General features: G+C 43.2%; 3 protein-coding genes across 9 annotated transcripts; all 3 read left to right on the top strand.

The window, feature by feature from the left end:
- Window positions 1–31: 31 nt before the first annotated feature.
- Window positions 32–12,586, top strand: pfkfb2b (6-phosphofructo-2-kinase/fructose-2,6-biphosphatase 2b). Of its 5 annotated transcripts, none has more exons than XM_042088105.1 (17): window positions 32–186; window positions 743–907; window positions 1,470–1,595; window positions 2,241–2,337; window positions 3,973–4,039; window positions 4,390–4,464; window positions 4,545–4,601; window positions 4,749–4,873; window positions 5,058–5,265; window positions 5,484–5,630; window positions 6,086–6,190; window positions 6,295–6,424; window positions 6,762–6,824; window positions 7,078–7,142; window positions 7,944–8,138; window positions 8,991–9,013; window positions 9,982–12,586. In XM_042088105.1, exons 2-17 carry the CDS (start codon window positions 823–825, stop codon window positions 10,049–10,051), a joined length of 1,638 nt encoding a protein of 545 aa, XP_041944039.1. In that variant the 5' UTR covers window positions 32–186; window positions 743–822; the 3' UTR covers window positions 10,052–12,586. The 5 variants fall into 5 exon arrangements, with proteins under 5 accessions (XP_041944039.1, XP_041944043.1, XP_041944042.1 ...); XM_042088106.1 differs by having other exon boundaries at window positions 35–186; window positions 769–907; XM_042088109.1 differs by lacking the exon at window positions 7,944–8,138.
- Window positions 3,970–22,108, top strand: zgc:158258 (uncharacterized protein LOC791186 homolog). Of its 3 annotated transcripts, XM_042088111.1 has the most exons (5): window positions 3,970–3,981; window positions 17,560–17,649; window positions 19,602–19,773; window positions 20,043–20,241; window positions 20,775–22,108. In XM_042088111.1, the coding sequence occupies exons 3-5, from the start codon at window positions 19,669–19,671 to the stop codon at window positions 22,034–22,036; spliced, it is 1,566 nt and encodes a 521-aa protein (XP_041944045.1). In that variant the 5' UTR covers window positions 3,970–3,981; window positions 17,560–17,649; window positions 19,602–19,668; the 3' UTR covers window positions 22,037–22,108. The 3 variants fall into 3 exon arrangements, with proteins under 3 accessions (XP_041944045.1, XP_041944047.1, XP_041944046.1); XM_042088113.1 differs by lacking the exons at window positions 3,970–3,981; window positions 17,560–17,649 and adding an exon at window positions 17,747–18,063; XM_042088112.1 differs by lacking the exons at window positions 3,970–3,981; window positions 17,560–17,649 and adding an exon at window positions 18,926–19,069.
- On the top strand, window positions 12,791–16,612 carry yod1 (YOD1 deubiquitinase). Its single transcript, XM_042088119.1, has 3 exons — window positions 12,791–12,868; window positions 13,823–14,047; window positions 14,638–16,612. The coding sequence occupies exons 2-3, from the start codon at window positions 13,840–13,842 to the stop codon at window positions 15,354–15,356; spliced, it is 927 nt and encodes a 308-aa protein (XP_041944053.1). The 5' UTR covers window positions 12,791–12,868; window positions 13,823–13,839; the 3' UTR covers window positions 15,357–16,612.
- Window positions 22,109–23,205: the final 1,097 nt, after the last annotated feature.

The raw sequence follows: 23,205 nt of genomic DNA, 5'->3' as shown, positions 1-23,205 counted from the left end.
GTAAGGAAATTATGACGTCAGGATACACCTCCAAAACATTTGGCGTTTATGACTTGGAAGGTCATCAAGTACGTCGGTGGTGTATGTAGGCACCGGGCTGTATGGGCTACAGCAGTCACCTGGCTGCTGCGCTGAACAGGCAGATAAAACTCCCTGCTTGTGGCACTGGAAAAAATCCCGCAGACGGTAAGAAAAGAGTGCATTTCCTTATTCGTGGTACATACTGCAATGGCTAGCGGCTACTATCAATAGTTAAAAGGGCTAAACTATTATAATTGGCAAAAGCACTGTATGTCTGATCAAACATAACACGGTGTGTCTTCAAGTAGTGAAATATATCACTTTAACTAAGAGCTTAACATTTCATTTGTCAAATTTGAAACATAGTAGCCTAGTCCTATCCTTCGTAATGGCGTAGACAGAGGTACCCTGTGATGCTGAGTACTAGTCATCTGCTGTTCTCGTAGCCGACGGGATACATTTCTGAAGTCTGCGAAACTGAGAGTAGATTTGGCGCGGTTTTGCTACACAGGGTGCTTTAATATACTTCGATCATGGCTGGTCTCTTATTACATAACGTACATGGATTCGCTCTGACTGCTCCTAGTGGCTTTACCATCAGTGTACGCGGCATCTCCACACTAAGCATGAATCATCCTCAGAAGCTGATAAGTGATGTCATGCGAGAAATTGAGCACCTGCAAAAACAGCTCTGCCTATGTTGCTTTTTCTTCCCCTTCAGTACTGGCAGAAGTTATGTTTTCATAGGACAAAGACGTTTCCAAAGCCTACAGCTCAGCCCTTCACAACAGAAAGTTCATCATGTCTGCATGCCTTCAGCGAGAGAAGGGTTCAGCCAGTGGGGCTGAGACCAGGAGAACCGAGCCCCGAGGCAAGGATAAAAAATGTGAGTGCAGCCTCTGCCTTTTCAATGCTTTTTCAATGCTTCTAACAGGTTTGACAACAGACAGAAATAGGCGCTGAATGCAGAGTTGCTCTTGCCAAGTTTTTGCATCTCTTGAAATTATTATTGTGCACCTGTCCTGCAAATATGATTGAAAAGTCCAGCAGATATTTTATTTAGGCTACATCAGGGCTGTTGTTTTTGTCTCGCTTGTGTGAATGATCCAATACGGAAGTGTTATATCTGCACCTGCAGCAGTAGAGGTACATGTTGTGCTAACACTGTCCTGATGTTATCTTACCCTACTGCATAACTAAATAATCAAAAATCAAAAAGTTGATTGACTGCATAGTTCTGCTAAGGCACCAAAACATCTGTCTACTCATATCCTAATATGCTAATAATGTTAGTTGTTAACAACTTGGCAGGTCTTGCCTCTCCCTTGAGAAACCAACAGCTGAGCTCTCTCTCTCTCTCTCTCTCTCTCTCTCTCTCTCTCTCTCTCTCTTTCACTCACTCATTGACCTTGTTCCTCCACCCCACCCTACACCCCTCTCTCTCCCAGCATGGGCATCCTACATGACCAACTCCCCTACAGTCATAGTTATGATTGGCCTACCAGCCCGGGGCAAGACCTACATATCAAAGAAGCTGACCCGCTACCTGAACTGGATCGGCGTGCCAACCAAGGGTGAGCGAGAGGGCTGCAATGATTAATATGTCTTATAAAATATGTGTAATGACCTTGCACGTCTGACAAGAGTAACGATGACTGACCTTAAAATTACATAATGACATGAATCAACCTCGTGAAGTTTTAAACTTGGGAGGATTTCACCCCCCCCCCCCCCCCCCCCCCCCCAAGGACAATGGCTCCAGTCAGTGTAGCTCTGTGTCACACAAAAGTGGGGGCAGCCGTGGCCTACTGGTTAGCACTTTGGACCTGTAACCGGAGGGTTGCTGGTTCAAACCCCGACCAGTAGGCACAGCTGAAGTGCCCTTCCCCTCACTGCTCCCCGAGCGCCGCTGTTGATGCAGGCAGCTCACTGCGCCGGGATTAGTGTGTGCTTCACCTCACTGTGTACACTGTGTGCTGTGTATGTTTCACTAATTCACGGATTGGGATAAATGCAGAGACCAAATTTCAAAAGAGTATATATCCTTATACTTATATTTATATACTTATAAAAGTAAAAACACAAGTCAATGCTCTTGTTTCTTTGGCTGTTTGGGGATTTATGTAATCTGTAAAGGCATATTCTTTATCTGACTATGTTTTTGCTACACAAGTGATATCTGCAGTACTCTTGTTAACATCACTATGTTCGCCTTGCAGTGTTTAATTTGGGCGTGTACCGTCGAGAGGCCGTCAGAGCGTATAAATCCTACGACTTTTTCAGGCATGACAATGAGGAGGCCATGAAAATAAGGAAGTAAGTTGTATACCATTCTGCTGTATAGAAACCCTTTTTATACACTCAGGGAACATTCCAGAAACTGGTTGAACAAGTCGCTGGTTGTCCAAGGCTCTCTTTTTTTTTTTTTTAGTAGCTGTTGTTGTAGTCACTTGCATGTGTTTGGTACACTGCACACGTGAAGTGGGCAACAGGACATTTTAACTCATTTGTTTAAATGTCAAGTTTTGCCAGCTTTGTCAAACAACATCTGTGGGTGTTACAGATTAATGATTAATAGTATTATGCAAATGGCGTAACTAGAGATAGGGCTACACACCACCTTTACATTCATACTTTGAAACATTAGACTGTGGCTGTTATCCATCTTACAAGTGCAGTTGACGCTTAATTTGTTTCTTCTGGTGTTCGCCTCTAACCCAGACAAAGAATGTTCCTCATAGGATTTATTGAAAACTATGGCCTCTGTAGACCCAGCCTCTATGTAGTGCCTTTTTCACGCGCAGAACCATGGCAAGGCTAGGTGGAAATCTTTCACAGCTGAAAATTACAACGAGTCCGATAACAGACAAAGACCTCAAAGAAATTCAACAGAGAAGAGACACTTGGACATGTACTGGGTCTAGGCTATTTCTGTTCTCAAGCTGTAGGAAAATCAATACTCTCTGAATGCTGGTCAGATTTTGTGTGCTGAACAAAACGTGTATGTTTGAAATGCCCTTTTTAATGGGGCAGTGCGGTGGCTGCGCACTTCAGGTGTCAGGTTTCAGATGGTCGGCGTCTCTGCTGACTGGCAGGCTTACTTCCGCTCGGCCTCTCCTGGTTGCTATGTACTATGTCTGATGTGCTGATGCCATGTGTCCCAGAACTGCTGGTCTTCTCGATACTCTAACACCTGGCATATTAACACTCACGCCATCTGTAGAGTCTGTGCAGACAAACACAGTGGTTTCGTGTCCCTGAATGGAGTGATACTCTCACCGTGTGCTGAGGAGATCCTAGCACCTTGGCTAATAACGTAGAATCATGCCCATTTTGTTATGCCCAAATCTGCCCCAATATTTCATAAGGACAGTGGTCCTTACAGTTACAGTGGTCTACCTGAACAATAATCCCCTTGCTGGGAAAATAATTAATTATAATCCCATACCACTTTGTAGCCTAATGATCAAATTTGTTGCTTTTAAAAATGCGATGTAATAGCTCAGATTTCATCAGATAGCAGAATTGCTCCAGGCTAGTAGAGCCAATAATTGGTTGGTGTTGAAATATGCCTTCTAAATAGTCTTTGATTGACACCTACAACATAGGTGAAGTATAGAAGTCTCACAGAAGAAGAATAGTCTCACAGCTTCCAGAAGATCACAGTTTAGAGTTTAGAGCACTGGTGTGTGTGTAATGTCAAAAAGTATTCCAAGCCCCTTAGTGACCTAAATACTCAAGCTGACCCTGTTACTCCCATTAATAAACTCGTGCCACCGGAGGCCGTACAATTTTTCCGTACAATCCTCTCCGCTCACTATTGAGGTAGGTACAACAGAGTTGAATAGAGCAGTTGAATGTGTAATAGTGCAGTTTACTTACTCTGACCTTCAAAGTCAACCAATTGCTGTATTTCATTGGATTTAAATGCATTATTTGTCTTTCTCACAGACAGTGTGCGTTGGTGGCGTTGCAAGATGTGAAGGCCTACTTGAACGAGGAAGGTGGACAGATTGCTGTAAGGCCCCAGCTTTTGTCTTGTAGTCTCTTGTCACCCAACCTTGAAGCACACATTGCAAGCAGGGATTTGTGACTAGTACCCCCTGATGGTTCTAATAGGTTTTGTATTGCTGTCCTCTCCTTCTGTAGAGGGAGAAGTCAATGTTTTAGTTCTCTCTGCTCTGTGTGTGCTAAACGAGGTCATGTCTAATTTAAATCCCGGTTCAGCATTCTCTACAATGCTCTATAGTGATCTTGCTAATGAGAGGATTTAGATGGCAAATGAGTCACAACACAGCAGAGTTGTATCTAAGAGGATTCATAGGGAGGTTTTTTAGTGTTTTTGACACTGGCTGTGTTTTTGTGTAGGTGTTTGACGCAACCAACACGACGAGGGAGAGGCGAGACCTCATCCTGAGCTTTGCCGAGGAGAATGCGTATAAGGTGTGGTGCAGATACTTTCAGCATCTCGGATTTATGATTTATGTAATGTCACAGTGTAACAAGTGTCATTTCATGCCCAGGTCTTCTTTGTGGAGTCTGTGTGTGACGATCCTGAAGTCATTGCTGCCAATATTATGGTGAGTCCTGATATTCGAAAATCCTTTTTAGAATAGGTTTTAGAATTATGTATTCTGGTACATGGTTTATATCTTTCTTTTTCATTTCGGTATTAAGTCTTGTGTCAACACATTCTTTCTGTTTTCTGCAATCCTTTTCCTGCACAGGAAGTGAAGGTCTCAAGTCCAGATTACCCAGAAAGCAACAGGGACAGGGTGATGGATGACTTCCTGAAGCGGATCGAATGCTACAAAGTGACATATCAGCCACTGGACCCTGATGAATGTGACAAGTAAGATATTTGGATGAACAGTATTTTTAGCTTATCCGGTACTACCATTTTTGTAATTTCAGTTAGTCTGAGAGTTTCAGCTACTTTTACAAGTTGATTAACTTGGCAGTGATACACACTGTAGCTATTCTGTTTGTGGTTATAACGGTCCTTTTCTGCTGCATCACCTGCGTTGTCTCTGCAGAGACTTATCGTTCATCAAGGTGATGAATGTGGGTCGTCAGTTCCTGGTGAACCGCGTGCAGGACTACATCCAGAGTAAGATTGTGTACTACCTCATGAACATCCATGTGCACTCCCACTCCATCTACCTGTGCCGACACGGTGAGAGTGACCACAACATGCAGGGCCGCATCGGCGGTGACTCCGAACTCTCCCCACGAGGAAAGCAGGTGCACAAAGAACGCTTTATTTGTTTACTTCACTTTTTTTAACTGACCCCTTGTGCTCATGCATGTGAACAGTGTCATAACAGTTTCCTGAATGGCTGAAACCACTCTGTAATCCTCATGGGTTTAGTGCATTTGTCTCATTTGTCATCCTGATTACAGAAACATAAGCACAATTCCATATCTAATGCTAGGGGTACTCTTTTCATGTCTTGCTGTAGTTTTCCCATGCGCTGCGTGACTTCATTGAGGAGCACAAGCTGTCAGACCTGAAGGTGTGGACCAGTCAGCTGAGGCGCACCATTCAGACTGCGGAGGAGCTGGGGGTCCCCTATGAGCAGTGGAAGATCCTCAATGAGATAGACGCTGTTAGTACTCACTCACTTCTGGTCGTTTAGATGAGTCCATCCAGATCGGTGAAAGGATAATTCAACTTAAACCTGGAACCTGAAATTCCGTAACCTTTTGTTGCTGGTAAACCAGGGTCTTGCTAAGGTGCAGGAATGTTAGGAATGAGTGTTGGAATATTAGACAATCTACTATCTCATTCTCATTAGTCATTTTTTTTCAATGTAGTATTTGACTCATTTCAACATAATTTGTCATTTAACAGTTTCAAAAAGAAAAACTCTTAACAGTGCTTATGAAAGTGTTTGATGTGCCTGTATACAGTAAGCAATCCCCTTATTAATTGCAGTTCTGACGGCTGTACTTTAGCCCAGTTTTGATGACCAGAATGTCCTGAATTCAGAATAATAATACATTTTCAATGGGCAAATATTCAATTCAATCCCTCTTAACTCACTGTATGTGTACGCTGCAGGGTGTGTGTGAGGAGATGACGTATGAAATGATCCAGAACACATTCCCAGAAGAGTTTGCCTTGAGAGATCAGGACAAGTATCACTACCGTTACCCCGGAGGAGAGGTATGATCGCAGCAAGCACACAGAGTCTTCTCCTTATTCTCAGTCACCACACTTAAAACTTTCAACTGTTATAAACTCTGTGTGTCCCACCTCTCTTGCCATAGTCTTACCAGGATCTGGTGCAGCGTCTGGAGCCAGTGATCATGGAGCTGGAGCGCCAGGGGAATGTGCTGGTCATCTGCCACCAGGCAGTCATGCGCTGTCTGCTGGCCTACTTTCTGGACAAAAGTGCAGGTGAGGTAAAGCTGCTGTATGTTGACGTTAAAGTTAAAGTTGACTGATGTTTAGCAGACACTAAAGCGACACAGACTCGCAACAGTGAGTTCCAGAATCAAATTGATTGTCAGTCTGTGATGTTACCACTGCTCTACACCATGCCGGTTAGATAAATAAAATGTATTCATTATATATCATTTACTTTAACATCCATGGTGGATTGATCAGGATGTGCTCTAAAACCTGTGTTACATAAGTATTGTGATAGATCACAACACATTGTTTTTATTGAAGGGAAATCATTAAAAAGATGTAATTGATAGATATGAAGATGTTGTTTTGGTTTGGTGTTTAGATGACCTACCCTACTTGAAATGTCCTCTCCATACAGTTCTGAAACTGACACCAGTGGCTTATGGTAAGATCTGTAAAGTTTTTTTTTTTACTTTTAACTTGTTTTTCATCGGTATGATTTCATACAATTCTGTATCTTATCTTATTTTAAAAATATGCAGGCACCCCTTATTCTACTGAAAAGATAATCTTACCGGATTGCAGTCGGAATTATGTACTGCAATCTTTTGTCTTTTGTGTGTGACCTACTGCTAGATATTAACGAAAACACATTTTATTCCAATATGAGTGGAACGTTAATGACTCCCATCACCCAGGTTGCAAAGTGGAGACGTTTTACCTGAATGTGGAAGCCGTGAGCACCCACCGCGACCGACCCCTCGTAAGTCCCCTCCAGTACCTTGACACGTCATGCCTGCCACTGCAACATGTTCAATCCGCCATCTCCCTCTCTCAGCACACTTGACCTGTTAGTTACTGCATTGCATGACCGCAAGGGTTACTGAACACACAGCCACTGCATAGCTACAGCATGCAGTGACACTGAGTAGCAGTTAGAAATGACTGTTTAGCATGTTGCTATTTATCTTCTCTTACGTAGAATGGCCTGAAAGGTGCATGTATCTTCACTTCCATATCACAAATGCCATTTTAGTCACGGGCTTAAATGGACTTGGATACATGGTAAAGCTGTGCTAGTTAGATATGTGTCCCTTATTTTCAACTGTCCTTCTTTCTGTATCCAGTAAGCAACATGTGGTGCAGTACTTTTCTCCTCATGAAGCAAGCCCTCAGATACTAGATCTCTTACCTCTTCCCCTATAAATCCCCTTTTAGTCAAATTATTTCCTGTGGTCAAGATCCTCAACATTCAGTCATTTCATGGTCGACCGTCATCATGTAGAGTGGATTGTTGTGTGGAGTGCTGTTTACTGATGTATCTGACTGGCAGTGGCTCAGTTTTGAAATTCTGTTTGGTCTCCCGCTGGGTCTGTGAATGTGTTATCAGCGAGTTAGGATTCTGTGAGTGATGAATCATTTACTCAGGGAGATCAGTGTGTGAGGTTTTAGTTTTGATTTGCTTTGAGAGGGAGGGAGGGAGGGAGGGAGGGTGGGAGCTGGTTGAGAGGGCTGTGATTCTTCCTGCTTAACCCTCCTGGTGGTCTCTCCCATCTTCAACCAGGGTAAAGTGCGAAGAGAGCCCGCACCCGTCCTGCTCCGACGGAATAGTTTCACCCCTCTTTCCAGTCACGACCAGATTAAACGCCCCCGGCTCTACAGCGCCGGCAACCGGCCCTGGCTGCCCCTCGCCCCCTCCCCCTCTGCCCTGCAGTTCCCCGGGACGCCAGAGGGGGAGCTGATGCACCAACAAAGCCAAGTTAGTGTTTGACTCCTTGGGCGGCACTCTCGCTCTCTCTCTCCACAAAGTCCTTGCTGCCTACCTCGGCCTTTGTTGAAAACCTGATAACTTCTAACTCCTGTGCTCGTGCTTCCCTCGCAAACAAACCAATCCTTTCCCACAGGTTCCACTTAACTCTCCCTGTGCCTCGTAAAGTGGAGTTAACCGTGTCCGTGATTGGCATGCCTTGAAATACTCTCCATTGGGCTTTGTTTTGTTTCCCCCTGGACTTCCTCTCATCCTAATTGCTTGCCCTGCTGTATCTCAATATCTGGGTTGCACTGTCTGCATGTCCTCTGTTTTTGCTCGGACTGTTCATTATCGTGATGTGTACTGGATGCGGTGCTTTTTTTTCCCTCTTATTTTTTTGTGGCTCCTGAGTTCTAGGCATCAACCAATCAATCCATCACATTTAGACTATGCTGATGTTATTTACAAATATAATGGTTAGAGAATGTGTGAAGTCTCCCTCAAGGTCAAGCTGGGAACACAGATCCAAACAGTTGGCACTTTTAGTTTCATGTACTATAACACAAACAAACTGTAGTCCTCTTTAAGATTATTTGAAGGATCTGTTGTCTGCTTTTAACTCATATTTATCTACCACTTAATGATAATTATAATGATTATCTTAGCTAAAAAACTACAACACTACAGCTAACTTAACGTGGCTTATTCACACATTAAAATGACACATACTATTACCACAGGCTTACCTTGCATAGTAGAGCCTGTTTGCTTGGCCTCGTCAGTACTGTGCTTCAGCTCCTGTTTCCATTTCTATCTCTCCTCTCTTCCTCTCTGTGTCCCCCTCTCCCTTCATCTTCACAGCCCCGCTTAGGAAACAGCTGTCTGTGAGTATTTTTGGAGACTTCCGCTGTGCTTCTCTGACTTTTTTACCTCCCTTTTTTTTAGCCTGTTGTGTGGATTCACCCCTTCACTGAGGGATAGTTTCACACAAATGGTTCTCTAACCTCACAGTTTGTTTGGCATTTTTTACCTTTTTTTATTGCCTGTAGATCACACTACGATCAGGTAGTTGATGATTAACTTGTTGTCCTAGCCAGTTATTCTGTAGGTCACCCATCAAACATAAATGTAACTCGTAAACTCTTTTCATCAAACTGCTGTGGGTTGCATCTGAGGTGTATGCTCACAACTATGCAAGCAGCACAACAATTTAATTTGTTTTGTTTTGATGTGTTAAAAAAAATGAAGTTTTGCATTCATGCACTGCCACTGACACGGTTATTTGCATGCTATAGATTGCAATGGAAATATTTTTATGGAGCTATGGCTTTTGGCTGCTTGTTTTACTTTACTATGAGTGTACTACTAGTACACCATCTGCATTAGTGAATTCAATCAAACTCACCAGTCTTTATTGAGATTGTTTGCTGTATTGTTCAATGTTTCTTTGTTGATTCGCAATGGGTACTGGTGATGTCTGATTGAATCTTTTGTATTGTGTTGTTGGATTTTGCCATCTGCCGTGAAAGGATTTGTGTTGTAACAGAAAAAAAGCCAAAAACATTTTTAATTGAACAGTTAGCGATGATAGCCTTTCAGCGTATGTACCAGGATTCTAATCATAACAGCACAGCATATAATGCTACATTCTTCTCCTTGTTTGTACACGATTATTTGTAGATTATGTTGATGTTTTTATAACAGTTACATAAAGAAAATGAAATGTATGTACGCTATTGCATTCCGGTGTTTGAATCTCCGAATATTAGTTACAGAATAACCTCTGCTCTTGGCTTTTTGGCTAGCTTGCCTATACCCAAAGAGGTAATAATTTCCGTCTTTCTTTCCCAAGGAACCCCTGTGTGAAGGAAATGACTCTGACTCCCCAGAAGAAGCTAGTGACTGTGTTCGTTTCTGAATAGACCTATCAGAAGACTCACACTCCACTCAAGACTCCCTGATACCTCCTCACCCACAACCAACAGACAACTCCTTGTGGGTTTCCTTTCTGCTCCTCCTGCCTCCTCCTCTCTGTGGCCCTCTGTATGACATTACATATATACAGTATATGCATATTGTTATAACCAACCAGCATGTCAAATATCCACAAGTAGACAGCTGAACAGTCCTATGCATGTGTCCTTTACATGGGCCCTGGACCCCTTCCCAAATGTAATGCTTTCAGTAGTCAAATGTTTTCAGCTGAATGCCTTATAGCCTGTGACTACTCACAAGAAACATCAGTTGTCACAGAACTAAATGTTGGATAAAGCCAAGGGTAGCTGCTAATGTGCTAACTCAACAACATTGTTTTCTCTGTGAATTCAGGTCTAGGTTCAGTCTTAAGTGTCTGCTGTTAGACTTAGACATTAATGAACTGACTGAAGCTCTTCAGTTTGTGCACAGTTTATGGGCTTTGTGTGAAACTAGATCAGGCAGTGGCAATGACTGTGTTTTTACACTAAGGCCTGTGCTATGTGAACACTACAAGCTTTAACTGTGTCCGATGTGATTGTAAGATTATTTTTTTTAATATATTGAAGAATTGGAATAGATGACTATGGTTATGTCTGATAAGACAATACAGAAATGTCTCACACGCTTAAATCTTAGTGCAAAGACACCAAAAATGATCTATATGAATGCATCAACTTGATTTGAATATTTATTTGTGTAGTAAAGCTAGAGGTTTGCATTGCAATTAGTTATTATAGTTATTATTGCAAATAGTTAGCTTATTATATTTTTATAGGAGGTCTTATTGTGGGAATGCATTACAGGTTTAAGTCCATTTAGGGATAGAGCAAGCTTACTCTACATACACTTGTACCTCAAAGAAATGGACGAGGCAGTTTTCAGAAGATTCTAGAAGATTAGGTGACATTTTGGTCACTTAAATTATAGTAAAGAAAGGCTTCATAAAGTGATGAAGGGACCAAAAACTGTTGTCATGTTGGGTTCCCTTTCAACATCGTCAATATGCTATCCAAATTACATGGATGAACATCTGGCTAATTTGTTGAATGGTTGTGGAGGGTTTGTTTTTAAAATAACTGTTCAGATTATTTCAAAAGTTTGACATGCACAGGAATAGCTGATGAAATGTGTAAACTGACTTCAAAAACGCTGGAGGCAACGCAGGCCATTTTGCCTTTAGTTGAATGGTAGCGCCCCCTTGTTGTAAAATGACACTTTAACTATATGCCTACATTCTCGGAGCAGGGGTAGAGGCAGGTAAAAAAAATAGTGCACACCAAAACTTCACCAAGATATATCTTCACTTACTGTTTGCTACAAAAGGATATTATTGTGCCTTTCACAGCTCCTTTGTCAGAAATAACTTTTTATGTGCTCTTGAGCTCAGTGGTCTGCTAGGAGGATATCATTGCAGTAGATTTGACAGAAAATTTAATACACTGCATGAATTGGATTTGGCTGGGGTTGTTTCACCCTATGTCATTATACATTTTGAAACAGGCCTTAATCAAATTGACCAACACACATGTTATGAAAATATTTTATTTTCAGATTTCAGATGGAAAACATTTTGCAATTTTAAAGAAAACTCCATTCGGCATCAGATAAAATCAAATAACATAAGTTGGGAATTCAGTTTTGAAGAATGTTTTTATGTCAATTTGGCAAGATTCTGAGTGACTTGTTTTTGTAATACAAGTGAGCGCTTTGATATTAGAGCCTACCAGCAAAAGCTATATTAGATATGTATATGATATTTATAGAAATATGCCTTTTTAGGGGTGACAACCATACTGAAGGATGTACATATGTTTGCATACATTTGTTTCATGTGTGAAGTATTCATGTCGAATTTTGCTACAAAAAAGGAAATATGAACTGGGGCCTACTGTTGCTCCATCGCACACTGTACAATGCAGCTGTAAATGTGAGATTTGTGGTGGACAGACTGTTTGTTCAGTAAAACACTGTCTTGGTTTTGAACTGCATTTGAATTACTGTAGGGACTTTTGAGAGAACTTGATGAAAACCATTGATGTATCAAATGTGCTTTTGTTGTACATGCTGTGCCTCTGGAGAAACTGAAAGTACTGTATCCACCTTGTGACAATGCTTCTATTTGACTAATATACACTGAAGTTTTTGAGAGCACCTCTGCTGAATTGTGTCCAGTAAGGTGCCATGATGGTTTCAACAAGTCTGTCTAGTTCATTGGGTTACAACAAGTCAGACTTGTTCTGTTAGGCCTACTATTGAATGTGTTATCGAGTTGAGTTATCAGTTTGTCAGGTCAATAACAACTGTCTTTCTGTGATGCTGAAACGCAAAAGCTCATAATCTACTGTAATATCCAGATTCGTCATGTTTTCTCTACATATATTTTGTGCTGTCTCCCGTTTAGTTAAGCTGTTGTCGGTAGAATCACATTTATGGCTGTAATAATACAAATATAATCGGTATATTAAAATGCTTAAAATATACCATGAGCTGTGATTATTGAATGTGTAATTAATATTACTGATAGGCTACATTTAAAACACCATGTTTTCTCTTTCTGCACGAAAGGGATGGTGTTATTTACGTCATATTGTGTTCTTTGATGACGAAATACGCATGTGAGTTGTCAGTGTGTAGTGTTGTTTTGAGAGGAGAAGAGTGGTAAGAGGAAACGAACTTTATACCCTGTGGGCTGAAATGATTGTTCGCTGTTTTCTGTAATCACTTGAAGTGTCATTGGCACCATTTTATGATGCTGATTCTGTGTAAACGCTACGTTACAACTTCTTACAAGCAGAGTTAATCTAGATGGCAAATAGCTGGTTGACTAGTTAGCCCTAATTCAACAAGCTAACGCTAGCCTGCTATGGACGAGATAGACAGCCAGTTAGCTAAGCCAACGAGTCATGTATTTGATAACAAATGGGCTTTGGTTACTTTAAATACAGCCCCTTACTTTAGCAACATTCTTAGTTTACCAAGTAGCGGATTTGAATTACAATTCGTATTGGAAAGGCTGAGCACCCGCTAGCAAATGTTAGCAGTATTTAGCTTTTCGAAGCAATGCAAGTCAAGCTTTTCTTTTGTGTTTTAGACCATGGGCTTGGGTGGCGCGTTGTCAGTAGACATTCAACACAGTCTTGTGAATAATAGGAAAGGAGGAAATAAACTACGGCTAGTTAGTAATACGAGCGTATTGACTTACATGTCAATAGCATTTGGATCGTAAACATATTGAACTTCCCCATCTTGCTAAACTTTAGATAGCATTTTTAGCCAGTAAGAGAGCTAACGTCAGTTGGCTAGCCACCCTATGTTTTGTTCTGTCTGTGTTGTGGAATCAAGATTAGGCCTAGTTTTGTCCTCCAATAAACGTTATAGACGAAGAACTTGCTATAACACTTCACCTGCCCAAAAAACGTAACATTTCTAGGTGCATTTGGTGGCCAGTTGCTGTGAGCCCATTACCTCATCCTGTGTGATCTGCTCAAGTTAAATTCTGCCTTTAAACCCAGAGGCAAAATCCTGTTACTGTTAAGAAATCATTTAATCTGTCAGTTTCGTTTTAACATTCATAAAAGGTGCATCACCACTAGGCTTCCACTTGTCAGTGTGGTTGTAATGGGGTTATTTCATTCGTTTGTTCCAATGCACACACATCAAATAGTCATCTGAGTTGGATGTGCCTCTTTATTGTGGTCCATTTTCATTACGTGCAGATTCATAGGAGCCCAGGATGCTGCGTCTGCGTTGCAAGGCCAAAAATGGGACCCATCTAATGCAGGGCCTCACACACCAATCCTGTGTCCAGGAGCTGAAACACAAGGTAGAGGAGCTTACCGGGATCCCGTGTGAAGTCCAGAAAATCATGGTGGGCTATCCTCCCTCTAGCCTTGACTTTCGCGATGGAGATGCCACCCTCAAGGACTACCCCATCAAATCAGGTGCAAGTCCTCTATTCTAGAGGTTGTTTCTTTGGATTATTTGACACGCCTGTGTTTCCCATACATTGTTGCTTATTTGTGGCGGCCCACCATAATATTAACACTGACCACCACACAATGATTTTCTATGTTGTTCTAGGATGAAATCCTGTCATTGTAGAGCTATGTGCGCCTTTGCGCAGCCTCTCCTTGTGTCTATGTCCCTCAATGAACCTGCATGCACGTTTAAAGAAAACATTAAAAATCCTGCAAGGATTATTGCTGGCATAGAAGACGACTGGCTAAATCGTGATTAAATCCAGTTAGCATCATAACCACCTTTGTGCACATTTGTTCAAAACTGTGAACACACCCGTCACCTACCACCACAAGTAGAATTTAATTCTGTGGGAAACACTGCATCTGGTATTTTATGTTTAAGCCAATTAGGTTGACGACTGTTACTATCAGGAGAAAAGTAATATTATTTACAGAGCACATTTAAAACAACTGTTGTTGACCAAATGAACTATGCATTAGTACCATGAAAAGAGTGGTATACGTGAAGTGACACGTGTCTTATGGCAATGTTTCTTTTCTGTGGTCACCAGGAGACACGCTCATTGTGGAGGAGGAGAAGAACAAGCCCAAGCCCCAGACGACACCCACGCCTGCGGCGCCCACCAATGTGCCCAAGGGGCCCTCCCTGGACAACACCGGGCCAACGCTAGAGCGGCGGGTGGTGCCGGCCGACAACTCCTGCTTGTTCACCAGTGTGCACTACGTGGTGGAGGGCGGCGTGTATGAGCCGACGTGCGCCCCCGAGATGCGCGGCCTCATTGCCCAGATCGTGGCCAGCGATCCCACTGCCTACTCGGAGGCCGTGCTGGGCAAGACCAACGACGAATACTGCACCTGGATCCGGCGCGAAGACACCTGGGGCGGCGCCATCGAGGTGTCCATCCTCTCCAAATTCTACCAGTGCGAGATCTGCGTGGTGGACACGCAGACGGTGCGTGTGGACCGGTTCGGCGAGGACGCCGGTTACCAGAAGCGCGTGATGCTCATCTACGACGGCATCCACTACGACCCGTTGCAGAAGGTGGCGGCGGGCTCGGACACGCCGCCCCAGACGGTGTTCTCCACAACGGACGACGTGACACTGGCACAGGCCCTGGAGCTGGCGGACGAGGCACGGCGCAAGCGCCAGTTCACGGACGTAAACCGCTTCGCGCTGCGCTGCATGGTGTGCCAGATGGGCCTGGTGGGACAGAAGGAGGCGCGGCAGCACGCCAAGGAGACCGGCCACACCAACTTTGGGGAAGTGTGAGCATAGAAGCAGAGGAAACAAAGGGATGGTCTGCTGATCTTACCACCAAGCCCTGCTTTCTTCCCCCCCCACTCCCTTCACCTTCACGACCACCAATAACGTTACCCCTTCCTGCCCACCTCACATAACCTCCCCCACTAAAGAACACTTGCCTCAGAGCCCTCACCCTCCTCCTGACCCTGCCGCACCTCACGGCTACCCACCCCAGTGTGTGCTGTCGTCTACCTCACATTGCCCAGCACAGCCAAGAGACGCTCCCTCAGTCGCACTGTCTGGTCCCACCACGTCAGTATTAAAAGCCGATCGTCCTTCCTCTCCTGAGGTGAAAGACTGCTGTTTCAGTGTTCCTGTGGTGTCTTAGTTCTCAGAAATCAGCTCAGTATTGTAAGCTAACACAGAGACACAAACACAAATGCATAATGGTGGACCATCTTATGGGTTTGAGCACGTAGGCCGACAAGAGGTTTCTCTTGAAACCAAAACAAACAAAACACACGTAACTTTCATTCTCACACAGAATGCCTTTATCGAAGCATCTCACTACACTGCTGTGGCACTACTGCAAAACCCTTGTGTGTGTGTGTGTGTGTGTGTGTGTGTGTGTGTGTGTGTGTGTGTGTGTGTGTGCGTGCGTGTGCGTGTGTGTGTGCGTGTGAGAGAGAGAGAGCGAGAGAGTGAGTGAATTATGAGTGAATGACATTTTTTGTCAAGTCTTGGACTCTTAAGAGCCTACTTGACACCCAGGTTGGAAGCTCTACACAAGTTCTCAGTATCTGTTGGTACACTAATTGCTGTTACTTGAAAAAATAAAACAAACAAAAAAAAAGTAGTCACGGAAGATCAAACTGAGTATCTTAGTTAGACGATGGACAATTACTAGCTTTAAGTGGCATCATTTGTTTTGTATGAAAGGACTTCTTGATTTTGTTGTTGTTTGTTTTTTATGTTTACTTGACAAGGGATTAATGAATTTACCATTTCCTCTGATGCAGACTACCGAGGATGGCAATGGTGCTACAATTTAAAATGATAATTTTATTGATTTCTTTTTTGGTAAATGTTTGGGCTTGGCTATGATGCAACAGGAACCTGTGATTGGTGATGGCTTGATTTCAGTGTATTGTTACATTTTTTTTAAGCATTTTCTTTCAGATTACCAAACGATGTCATGCAGGACCTTTTGCAAACTTGGATGAAGTGATTGTTTTTGGTTCTGATTTTAAATCAGGGGATAATAAAGAGTGATGGTGGTTTGAGTGGTGTATTTTTTAATTTATATACTTTAGAATGTATACTAAAGCTGTTGTTGGAAATCTCATGTAGATGTACACACTGAATACATTTGCAGTCAGGTACTGTCAGCAAAGTGGTCTTTTTTATTATTATTATTTTCAAAATGTTCACCAACAGAAACTTCTGAAGACCTTTGTCGAAGTGCGAGTAGTGCGTGCGAAAGGGCCTCATCAGGTCCAGAGTCCCAAATGGGTAGGCCTACACAACGGTCATGGTGCGTTTAGTGAGTCGACCTTTAGGTAAAGGTCTATTTCTGATGACGACCGAGAGATAGGCCATATGGTAAACTATGTGCTAGGTTAGTAACTTAATTTCTCTCGATCAAAAACACTGACCTCTAAATAATGACCTCCGTAATGAATCGTTTAAATAGGATTACCACTTGATTCACTTGGATTAGACGAAATGTTATTTTAAGTAACCTTTGCCACTAATTCCTTGATTAGAGTAGCCAGTCTATTACATGGATGTGTTTGTTGATATTTGTTCCGTAGCCTACAACAACGTTTTACATTTAAACATACCGATGCATTATAAAGTCGTGTAGTAGGCTACATCAAAGTTTCAGACCAAAATGTTGTAAATGATCAATTGGGTGTATGCAAAATTACCCTATTACCTAAACTTTAGTTATAGTTGTAGTCATAGTTGGCAATATGACCTGAAAACATCTGACTTGGTTATTTTCTAGCCCATGCGCGTCCCATTCATAATAGTCTACCCCACACGATGGTCGCATTTTTCTGTCAGCTAGACAGGGCACCGTAGACAGACACCCGGGAATACCGAAATGTTTTCCTACTGACAGTAGGCTAGCCTATGATTGGTTGCTGGCAGTAGGTGGGAGGTGATTGGTTGGAACCTTACTACTTGGGCTCAAGGACTCTAGATGCCCGTTTCTGACAAGTAGCCTACCGACCACAAACTGAAGTGGAGTGGTCAGCAATTTGGATAGCCCACGACTCAGCCTATATAATTCATCAAGGGCATCAAAGAAAAGGTAGGCCTTATCTCATTTATCTGCGCCTATAAATAAATTGTAGACTATGTTTCAGCCAACAATTTGTAATATAGGCATAGGCATGGATAATGTTTCTGGTCCTGTACCCTAATAGGCCATAGAAGGATGCAAATGATATGACTATGGCTATCTTTTACATGCGGTACAGTTTGCACCTGCAATCTAGTGCCATAATACTGAAATTGTCCCTTACTAAATTGGCCCGGAATCAATGCGATCAGACGTCGGCAGAAGCTTCTGTGAGATGATTCCGTTCATTTTCTGTCTGGTGAAACGTCGTGGGGACTAATCATTAGCTGCACTGGTTCAATAAACTCTGAATTTCAGATAGCCACAGCTATATCTACAGCACGTAAGGCCAGAGAGGTCTACAGTCTGCAGTAACGACAACAGGTGCACCACTTTGCTTATTTTCAAGAGAGACATTCCTTTTTTCTTTTTTTTACTTACTTAAATTCATTGTATTGATATGGGATGCATAGCATTTCATTTTTATGTTCAGCCATGTGTCAGCCCTTTGGTACAAGGTCTGAAAAACCTAACCTAAAGTAACCCTAGAGCTTATCAACACCTGTACAGTTTACTCTGAGTAACACACTGAGCAGGCTCCTAAGCGGAAAGACTGTTTCATACAGATTGCGTAATGTAAAAACGTCAGTGAATGTTATCTTAATCTTTGTCATATTCAAATACAAACCTCAGGGCGCGTTTCAAGCTAAGTGTTGTTTTACATAAATTGCTCTGAGTGGTGTTGAAAGAAGGAAGCAGGCAATCACATCGAGAACAAGTTGGTGCAGGCAATCACATCTAACAGAAGTTGTATTGACCAATATGTTGCCCCGCTGTGTTGAGGTATAAAAAAAGCAGTCAGTAGTCTATTCAGTAAATAAAGCAGGTTGCACATAATATAAAATATATTGCCCATTTCACAATCCACTGCAGCATCTTCACAAACGTAGACTGTAATGCTGACAGGCCTGTGGGCTAGACATCCATCGAATCTTCATCCTGTTGGCCCATACCATATCAATACCCTTCATCCATAGGGAATCAATTACTATCATGTACTCTGAATTTGATATGTGGTTGTTGATTCTTGGCTGATATGTTATGTTTCAGTGATAACTGTAATGGGTAGGCAGGCATGGCAGGATTGAGTAGCCTAGATGGCTGTAAACAGTGCGCTATTCATGTTGCGTTCCATTCATGCTAAACCTGATCCTGTTAAAGTGGCTTAGTGTAGCGTGTGGTGTAATCTGAGTCACGTGTGGTTAGTGGAGTAATCAGCTAAAAACCAACTGTGATGCAGACATAGCTATGATACACATCTCAGGCCTCCACACCTGACACATTCCAGTACCACAGGACCACTGTTGCTAATGTACCCTCCATCGCAGAGGTATGTGGTCATAGTTCATTTCTCGTTGTTCTGTGGGCTGTGACTGCCACAGTGTATTTATTTTCTTTGTTGTCTCTTACAATCACCTGGCCACCTTCCTTGGCTTTAGTTCACAATATTATGTGGCCTCTTTCAGCTTGCACACAGCGTCTTGCACTGAGCTGTTATGGGGTCCATTTTGAGCTGGTTAAGATGATGCACATGAAGAGGATAGCCATTAGTCATTGAACAAACAAAATGATAGTTTCACAAGGAATGTTTTTTATATGCTCACGTTGTTCATCAGTGTCTGCAATCTTATGTGTGTACCTTGGGAAGGAAGGAAGGGTAACCATTTAAAGACGGAGCATAAATAACATGGATCAGTTAGCTTGGTGCAGGGTTAACTGGAAGAATTATTTCAACAGAGGATGCAAATGAAGGTCCTGTTTATTTTTGTATAGCCTATTCTCCGTGTGGGACAGACAAACTCAGTCACACTGAACTATTGAGTTCCATATCTATTCACACCCACTGATTTCTTCTGTTACAGCTCCAGGCATGAGTCTGGCTCTTTATGACCAAAGCTTTTTTGCAACCAACAAACCTATTTTCGCAAGATGCCAAGAAGTGACACCTGGCTGGGTGGAGTAGTGTTAGACACAATGAGAGAGATGGACAGCGCGGGCAGCTGTGACAGTGTTGTCAGCTTCAACTCTGGATTTGTAAGTGACCTCATTGTTTGACACACAACCATTCAGAACTAAAGTGCAAGTATAAGTGTATAAACATGGAAAGTTCTATTTATGCAAAGCAAAATATAGCTGATATACTCCTGCTGAATCTATCTGTGATATCTAAGCTTCAGCACTGCTGTAACTGTCGACTTTGGCTGTGTCTGGCAGTGCCAATCAATAAAGCAATACAAAAAAAAACAAATGCAACATTCCTATGCTGTGGTAGCACTATTTCTGATATTTCCGGGCGTTTCCAGAGCGATGACAGCCTGGAGCACCTCTCTGCAGAGGAGAGAGCCTGCCTCATGTTCCTGGAGGAGACCATCGAAGCCCTTGAGACGGAGGAGGACAGCGGACTGTCCAATGACGAGCCAGACGCTGTTCCGGCACCAGGGAATCTGGTCACTAGAATGGCGAACCTCTCTGCCTCCATGAGCCACAGCAAAAAAAAAAATGGTGTGTTGGTCACTGCCGCTCATTTATTGAAACTAGATGTACCGCAGAGCGCGGTACAAAATATGACCGCCGCCCAGTCCAGCACATTTTTTCCACAAAAATAAATCTCGCTGAAAGGCATATTTGATTCTATCACTAAATTGCATTGTGCACACTCAATTCTCACTGGTATCTGCTAGACAACAAGTACCAAAACATGATTAGTTCATAGATTTCACATGTAAAACCCCCATGAACGAAAGTCCACGAAACTTGGCATACATTCGGAGGGTGTCATAATGATCCTACTCTTTCAATTTCGTGCAGTTTTGACCATGTCAGCCAGAGATATTGTGATTAAAACACCTAATGTTTTGCTTTTTAATTTTTAACTAGCTTCACTGCGCGGCGGTCATAATAAATATGTTCTTAATTTTCATGTTATAACAAGTTAATAGGTCAGGAATATGTCATTTGGCAAAGTGCCTTTTATGATGAAGTTGACAGGGAGTTGTTTGTCTTGTACATGACAAAAGCTTTTTTTTGCGTTTCAGAAGTGTCCATTTGTCACAAGGCAGAGCCTGTGAACAGAATCAGCAAAGATCACAACCAGATCCTGAATTATCTGGTTCCCACACCTCTGGTCCTGGCCAGTGGGTCCACCAATGTCCTTTCCAAACCAAGGAGGGGTTTCACACCAAAGGGAGGAAGCTCTCCCAAAAAAACTATGCCAGCTGTGACCAGTAAAGCACCGCCAGCTCACCCCACCATCCCATCTGAGGTGAACGTAGTGGTGATCCCTCCTCCGCTGAAAGAGACCAGCAGCCCAGCGAGAGCCACTGACCACCCAGCCCCAGGGGAGCAGAGGCTGGCGGAGTGCGCTTCCCCACGGGGCCCGCTGTCATACGAAGGCCTGGTGCAGCTCCGCAAGGCCGCCTCCATGAAGAAAGCCCAGGAGGCCTCCCACACCACACAGAGCCAGGCTAAGCAGCCCGCTAAGCCAATTAAACAGATTCTCCTTGACGATGGGAGTCCACATGCCCAGAGTGACCAGTATGGCGTCAGAAAGCCCAGCCCTCCCACTGTGGCACCGAAACCGAAAAAGATCCCCTCGAATATTCCCACGAGTCCGCAGACGGACAAGACTGTTATGGATCCTAAGAAGGTCAGGATGGAGGCATTGTATAAACTGGGCCTCTTGAAGGATCAAGAGGCATCCACAACGCCACATCAGTCTAAATGGGTGCGCCCACCTACGTGTCCACCTCCTCCTCCTCCTCCTCATCCCCCTCCTGACCCTTGTTCAGTCCCGGAGCCACCCTTCTGCAAACCACCTCCCGTACCTACCACGGTGGCGCTCAAAACTAGGCAGACGCACTGGACGAGCGGCGGGGTCCACCACCGCTCCCTGAGTGACGCCACGTCCGGCGCTCAGCAGCTGTCGGTGAAGCCTGTTGCGGGCAAGGCGGCCACCCTGGAGCGCTCTGGACCGGGGATGGGCAGCTCGCTGTCCAGCCACACAGTCTCAGACAGCGGTTACAGGGACTCCAAAAACAACCCACCGGAGTGGACAAACAACAATAACAACAGCGTCCTTCACAACTGCAAGCCCCGCTCCTCAACACTGGACATGAGAAAAGACTGCAAAGACAGCGGGCAGAGGGATGGGGGCTCTTCAGCGCAGTGGAAGTCCCTAGAGTCCGGGGTCAAACGTCCTGTGTTGAGCCAGCCAGTGCCCCACAGTGGACTGATGCTGCCTCGCATGGGTGAGGACCGGCGGGAAGCCCTGAGGAAACTAGGGCTGTTAAAGGACTAGATGCCATTCACTGCCCTCCCCCCAAAAAACTACATTTCCCAAAATTCAAAGGTTTATGTGGTATGTTCAAAAGGGTTGTTGTTGTTTTTTTATCTAACGCACAAACTACAGTTCAGTCATGATTGGTCAGGATGTCTCTTTAAACAGCATAATAACACGATTAGCTGCAGTGCATATCGGTGCATTATGAGTTTTGGGAGGCATTGTGCCTTGTTTTGGGAGGCCTAGTGCAAAATAGCATTGCTCTGTATATTTATGGTGTGAAATCTGTGTGATATTGTATGGCTGCAGGGAGATTTCAAGGATGGGAAGAAATCATTTGTATTCATTTATCACACTGGATGCATTTAGTGTCAAGTTTGAAGTTAGCAAACTGCAATAGTGCTCACACACATCTCAAAAACCTATTATTCAAATAGTACCTAACACTTAAAGGCACTTTATATGAAATGGGACATTTCAATGTAGACATGGTTGGTCTGTGACTACCAGTATCAGCAAGGACAAGATGGTTTGACCAGTCAGGCATTCATATATCCTGTCAGCCATAGTCAGTGTTACCACAGTTTATTTTAAAAACCCATAACATTCAGTTATGTCCCTTTTGCCACCAGCAAGAGTTTCTGTACTGCTCAAGTTTCTCTGTGCTCAGTCTTTTTAAATGCGGCATCAAAGGTCAGATTTCCACAGTCTTTACAGCACAATAAAATGGTGCTCTTTGACTGTTTATCCATTTGTGGTTGCTCAAATGTGTAATATGTAAAACTAAAAATGTTTCACAAGCCTTGGATTCCTGGATTTGTGGCTTGACCCAAATTGCTCACTGGAGTAGAATAATAAGGTGGACAAGGCACAAAAGAAATAAGATCTGCTTAGTAAGAACCCATGGTGTACACTCTGGGCTTTTAAATTGAGTTGTGTTTCAGTCTCTCGTTGTTCATCATTAATTTACTTAGTTCATTCTTTTCTCCTCACCTCACAAAACAATTTGAGTGGAGGCAAGGAATTCTTTAAGAGTGCAGCTTCAGTACCTGAATGCCTTTCTCTTAGTTTCTGTCTGAACATTCTGTACAAAGGTCTCTCATTACTTAAGTCTCCCCCATAACACATACGTACACACACACACACACACTCTAACCCAAGCCAAGCTACTCATCTTACACGCAGCA

This window comes from Alosa sapidissima, chromosome 4 (assembly GCF_018492685.1).
Source record: "Alosa sapidissima isolate fAloSap1 chromosome 4, fAloSap1.pri, whole genome shotgun sequence".
Taxonomy (NCBI): Eukaryota; Metazoa; Chordata; class Actinopteri; order Clupeiformes; family Clupeidae; genus Alosa; species Alosa sapidissima.
The sequence above is the reverse complement of the archived record's forward strand: the minus strand, read 5'-3'. Positions and strand labels throughout refer to the sequence as shown.